The sequence below is a fragment of the Haplochromis burtoni genome, unplaced genomic scaffold, assembly GCF_018398535.1.
Source record: "Haplochromis burtoni strain Fernald_Lab_line unplaced genomic scaffold, NCSU_Asbu1 Contig_83, whole genome shotgun sequence".
NCBI classification, from domain to species: Eukaryota; Metazoa; Chordata; class Actinopteri; order Cichliformes; family Cichlidae; genus Haplochromis; species Haplochromis burtoni.
Genome location: NW_024582444.1, coordinates 1,917,272 through 1,923,413, shown reverse-complemented (window position 1 = coordinate 1,923,413; position 6,142 = coordinate 1,917,272). Strand labels below are relative to the sequence as shown.

Genomic DNA, 6,142 nt, shown 5'->3' with positions numbered 1-6,142 from the left:
GGTAAGCAAGGATTACATAAATAAGATCATTAGCTAGATCATATACTAATGGAGATACCTAATGGAGGTTTCATGATATAAGAAATGCAGCCAGCAAACAGATGTTTTATCAAAGTTTTTTTCATTGTTTCTTCCAGGTTATGGAGGAGTTGGTTATGGAACAGGTAAGGGTTTAGTTTGGAGTAGGGAGGTTAATGGTTGTTTTAGATATTTTTATGGTTTATAACTGTGTAAATATATTTTAACTTTTCTTCCAGGAGGAGGATTAGGAGGAGGATATGGCGCTGGTGGAGCTGGGGGTACAGGTCCTGGAGGTTTTGGACCAGGAGGTGCTGGGACTGGTGGGTTTGGCCCTGGAGGTGCTGGGACTGGTTTTGGCCCTGGAGGTGCTGGGACTGGTTTTGGCCCTGGAGGTGCTGGGACTGGTTTTGGCCCTGGAGGTGCTGGGACTGGTGGTTTTGGCCCTGGAGGTGCTGGGACTGGTTTTGGCCCTGGAGGTGCTGGGACTGGGGGCTTTGGCCCAGGAGGTGCTGGGACTGGGGGCTTTGGCCCAGGAGGAGCTGGGACCGGTGGCTTTGGCCCTGGAGGTGCTGGGACTGGTGGTTTTGGACCTGGCCAAACACTTGGAACAAGAAAGCCGTCTAAATCAGGTTACAGCTCGTCGCTGGGTGGAGCTGGCTACGGACCAGGTAAAATTCTGAGATATACTTAGAAGCTTTTGATAGTAACTCATATATTTTCTTATCAGAACCTCTACATTCAAAGCACTACCATTTGCACAAACTTAATGTAAATTAATTCAGAGAGACACTTAAACTAATCCAATTTAACCAACTGAATGCATGAAGTTTACTTTTTTGTCTCGATCAACACCACATTAAATCATGCATAGGAGTAAACAGCAGCAAAAAGCAACAGGAACTGAATCATATGGTTTGGTTTGCTATGTGGTGGGATTCTATGGAGGGAGTATCTCACACTTTGTGTTTGTCGTTGCATTAAAGTCTTGTCAGAAAGTAACCTTAGACATAGGAGCTCTCTTTACAGTTACAAACTGTAATGTATGACGGACCATTATGATTATTTGAAAGACCAAATATCCTATTCCTTTAATAAACGTGGACTACAGCTCAGTCTGCTTCTCTGTTTAACTTGTTGTTTCACGTTGCTCTATGGAAACATATGTATTGTTGTATTATTTGTCATTTATGTAATTTAATCACATCACTGTTCATTAGGAGGTGGAGTCGGAGTTCTTCCTGGTACTGGGACAGGAGGCGTCACTGGTGGTGGCCAAGGTGAGGTTCCAGCTTATAAAGTCAAGTAAATGTTTAGCACACAGCACATTATAATAAAGAGACAACAGACATGTGAAAATTTGACTGAGATAAAACTTTTATTAGTGACTAACTTGAGGTGTGTCAGTTCTCTCTAAAGATCTGTAGTCTCTGGTAATAATACTGGTAATAACTGGTAATAAAAATAAGATGGTTTATTTTACATAAAAAATTCTCCCAACTGCCTCTAATACACTGGGTACAACAGTGTTCATTTGGCCCTTTGTTTATATCCCCATGTTGATTAAAAAGTTAACTTGTCTCTCATTCATACCCATTTATCTGTTTAGGTAGCGTAGCAGGAGGTACAGGAGGGCTAGGAGGTCCTGGAGGAACTGGCCAAGGAGTTGGAGGACTACCTGGTGGGGGACCAGGTCAGTTAATATGAAAATATAGTCATTAGGATAATGAGAATGTGCTTTTAACATATTTCAAAACATCAAAATCAACAAAATTCATAGCTCTGCACTGTAAACATGGCACAGATAAGAAGTGCTTTGAAAGCTGTAATGTTTTTATTCTTCCAGGAGGTGCTGCTGGTCCTGGATATGGTGGGCTGGGTATAGGAAGTTATCCAGGTGAGACAGATTTGATCACATATGTCCTCTTTTTAATACTCAGCATACACATTTTAGTAAAATCATACAAAACTGAGAATAACAGGAAACAGAAAGCAGTGTTATTCTGAGATTGTTTTAAAAAGTCCATTGTAAGGTATCAGTTGTTTGTTATGACTTTATCTTTCCTGTTATTGTTCTCTAGGGTATGCGGGGGCTGGACAAAAATGTAAGAAAACTCACTGTGTCCTCTGGAATAAGCATGTCCAAATTAACAATGTTGGTCTAGCATTGGCACAAAGATACACAGATCGGATGAACATATTACTTTTGCTTATCTTGTTAGTGAAATATAATATATCAAGGATAATTCTGATTGTAACATGCATGCTTTTTTAATATCTACTGACAACTAAGTATCTAAACTCGTTTTCTGGTTTTTCTTTGTTTGTTTGTTTGTTTGTTTGTTTTACTATCATGACCTTCAGCTAAAGCGCAGAAGGCAGCCAAATATGCAGCCATGCAGGGTTTACTTGGATCCAGGGGCTACAGAGGTAAAAGTCATAGACATATTATAACAGTCCTGATCACTGCATTTCCTATGCAATACAATATTTAGCCTCACTTCTGTCGATTAGATAATAGTGTTGACAAATAATAATAATACAAAGTTTTTATAAGGTTTTATAAGGTGCAAAAGGGCTAAAAAGGATCATCTTAGCCCTTTGCTAGATGGTTGCAAGGCAACATGATGACAATATCCGATATAGATAAAGACCTCCGTGAGCCTGAGATGTATCTATGTGTCATGTTTAGTTGTTCAACTCCTGATTATCTAGCAGGAGTTTGCGGACAAAGAAACAAACATACGGACAGACAGATTTTCTATCATATAGTAAGAAGATGTAATTTACATTCATTTTAGGACTCATAGCGATGATATGTTCTTCTTCATGTGCTGCAACTTGAAAGGAATTTTTAAAAAAAAAACACACAAGTAAAGATTTCCGCACCTCCCAATATACACTGTAATTATTTTCACATGCATACTAGACCAGATATTAAATGGTCTTTGGCCTGCCAGCTCCCCAGTACAAAGTCCTGTGATATCCAAATGCAACAATTTGTGTTGATGTGAGAATAGCACAGGTCCACTGAATCCATAGCTAGGTGGTTAGCTTGTGCATTGCTCATACCTGCTCTGTCCAGGCAGCAACCTAATCTAAAGCAAACTGAACATTTTCCAGCAAATTATTTGAAAGCAATCTGAAGCTGACGACCTCCTGCCATGTGCTACATGCGAGGAAGGACAAGGACAACGTCCTCACCTGCTTCACCCGACACTGAAGTCTGACCAGAATTATTCTTTTTAGTTAAAAATAACATTTTTGCTTCGCAGGTGTAAGCCTCTGCGAACCAATCAAGTTGTAGTTTACAACTTGGTCTCTCCAGAATCACAGTGAAGCTACACTGAGACTGCATTGTTGTAGGCAAGATAAGATTTCATGTTGATGTTGCTACAAGCAAGCAACTTTGTAACCTAAATACAAACATAACTACAAATCAGCTCTGGACTACAAACTAGCTAAGGACTCAACCAACTGGGAGATCAAACTCACCCTCTAGTTATACATTTTAAGGGTTTAAGAAAAGTCATGTCATGTTTTTTGTGTGTGGCTGTAATCTTTGTGGGATGGGATAGACTTTCAATTAATAAAAAACCGAGAGTAGCTTCTAGAGTAAATTGCCAGACTCCTCTGTGAGTTTCCTCTGATCCAAAAATGTTTTCTACAGAAGTGACATGCTCAAAATTGGCAACAATTGGTAACACCCACAAATACAGGAACTCTGTGTCTGTGTAGGAAATGAACATTTGACCCTACAAACTAAGGGAAATATGTCCTGGAAGCTATTCTGAGTTAGTATAAAGTGGGATTTAACAGTTGTCATTTTATGTTGGTCTGGATGAACAGCGGAAGTCTTATTTAAACAATCTGCATACTGCATGTAAAGTGAAGAATAACGCTGCCTTTGTTCTGCTTTTTAGGAGCTGGCCGAAGAAGGAAGTGAGAAAGACCAAAAGACAGGAAGTGACCTCATTAAAACAACAGTGGTGCTATTGCATGATCCCACACTGTAAATGTCTTACCTGCCACAGAAGCTAAAGCTTCAGCACATCCCGCTTTTTACATTTCCATTTGCTTGGGTTTTATAAAAGGTTGCAGTGGTTCTCAACCGGATCAGATTCACCGCCAGGTGAAGATTGCCGTTTCCCTTTGTTAAATACTTTATTTCCCTTTTTTGGATAATTAAGTCATTTTATTTTGGTCAAATTATTAAATGTCAATTTCTCAAGAAAGTTTCAAAAATAAAATAACGTGGGTAGAAAACCCCAGAAATTCCTGATGATCGGGTTGAGAACCACTACAGTGAAGAATCAGCATTTCTTTTCATCACTTTTTGTCTGTCTTTGCTGTGTTGATTATCATTTGTGTTGTTATGCAAGTATTGGCACAAATCCTCTGGGTTAAGACTGACACCAAGGAGTCCCTCAGGGCAGCTCCTTCAGACCTGTCTGCATGCTGACGCAATGTGTAAAGAAATATAGGGCGACACTTCTACCCAGTTAAACTGGGATATGTCTGCAGAGTGAATGGCCGAGCAGACAATTCACTGTTAGCATCTTTTACATCAGTGGACAAACAAGTAGTGTGTACAGACACAGAGACAAACAGCTGCTGTCACAGGAGAAGATGAAGGCAGTATTTTATGCAGTAGTGGTAGTCTTTTGATCCTTGAAAAGCAGTCTCTGGCCATGTGAGCTGTACTCAGGCCTCAGTAGTATCAGTAATGGAGCCTGAGGATTCTCACAGATACCACTTGAGGCCCACCTGTGAGATTCTTCCACTCATTTCACAACTTAATGGCACTGTTTTATAGCCACATCACACTCAATGGTATAAATGTAAAATATTGGTTAGCGTGCATATATTTTAATTGTTAGGAGGGTGTATTTATCCTGACTTTCTGAATGGGCTTAGTTTTAGCTTTTACATTTGCTGTTGAGGTAAGCATTCAAGCTAAATGTGAGGTAATATGACTAGAGTACATGACATCCGAGGAGTACTGATTACTGCGTTTTCCTTCTGTTCATGAACCTCCTTTAACACTGTTGGGGAAACTGCTCACGTTTACTAGACTTTTTAAATTATGTTGAGAACTGTATTTAGCCTCATTTTACAAAGTCAAGTGCATTATTACAGTACTAAAATATTTGAGTTAGTCATTCTGTGTGTGTGTTTTTACAGTTTTTAAACCCGTTTACTACTATGATGAGTATAAGTGCTTTGTTTTCTACATTGTCCTTGAATGTGTGCTGAATCACAGTGCAGGCTGTGATGTCAGTGGGTCAAAAGTGGGGTGAGTGAATCTCGTCTTGCATTTGAGCTCATGTGCATCTCGAGCTCAGTGTGATTTTTAACATCTGTGTTTCTTTTTTTTTATGTGGCCTATGAAGAAAATTATGCACTTTTGTAAACTCTCTGACAATGCTCTCCGAAGTAAAGAGATGACCAATGACGACTTCTTTGTGTCATTATTTTATTGCTACTGGAGTAATTTAGCACGTACAAAAAAAAAACCCTATAATGAAACAACAAGGAGGGGTTTAACCACTTGGCAAGAGGAGGAAGCTCAACATCTAGAAGTAGATGTTGGTTTTTTAGCATATTGAACTGTGGTGGGTTCAACCGCAAGGTATGCTGTACTGAGAAAGGAAACAGACAACTGTGGCTTAGGGGAGTATAAAAAAAATGCAGAACAGCAGTGAAGCTTTGTGTACGTGGTGACTCATATGAAGAGTGAACAATTAGTTGTTGATGCTGTACAAACTTTAACAAAAAGACAACTATTATGAAGAGCTGCAGTGCATATTTGGGCGCTGATTGAGATTGGGTACTGCCGAGTCAACATCAGTTAGTGATAAAGTGCCAGCGTGACAACTCTGCAGACTTGGCAAGTTATTTTAAAAGTCTGCGCTCCCTAATTTGGTAATGCAGGTCAAGCGTCACAACAGAACAGTTAGTAATTGTCAGTGCAGACAGTCATTGTTGTGGGCTATAGACAAGGGTTTTGAGTGATGTTGGTTACATAACTGATTGGGCCTTAAAGTCAAATGAAGGGGGGCTTTGAAGCCATTTTGGCATCCCACTGCACTCTAACCTGAGTAGGAACAACGTGCATACAAAG

At 39.8% G+C, this 6,142-nt stretch overlaps 1 protein-coding gene across 3 annotated transcripts in view; it reads left to right on the top strand.

Moving 5' to 3' along the window:
* elnb (elastin b) overlaps positions 1 to 5,476 on the top strand; it is a 31,585-nt gene extending 26,109 nt beyond the window's left edge. For 2 of the 3 annotated variants that reach the window (XM_042222325.1, XM_042222324.1), the window contains 8 exons: positions 138 to 164; positions 258 to 689; positions 1,239 to 1,298; positions 1,628 to 1,711; positions 1,865 to 1,915; positions 2,100 to 2,123; positions 2,383 to 2,448; positions 3,942 to 5,476. In XM_042222325.1, the coding sequence (XP_042078259.1) occupies positions 138 to 164; positions 258 to 689; positions 1,239 to 1,298; positions 1,628 to 1,711; positions 1,865 to 1,915; positions 2,100 to 2,123; positions 2,383 to 2,448; positions 3,942 to 3,964 (767 nt within the window). In that variant the 3' untranslated portion in view covers positions 3,965 to 5,476. The remainder of the gene's footprint in view (positions 1 to 137; positions 165 to 257; positions 690 to 1,238; positions 1,299 to 1,627; positions 1,712 to 1,864; positions 1,916 to 2,099; positions 2,124 to 2,382; positions 2,449 to 3,941) is intronic. The other variant, XM_042222326.1, reaches the window with a different exon arrangement.
* Positions 5,477 to 6,142: the final 666 nt, after the last annotated feature.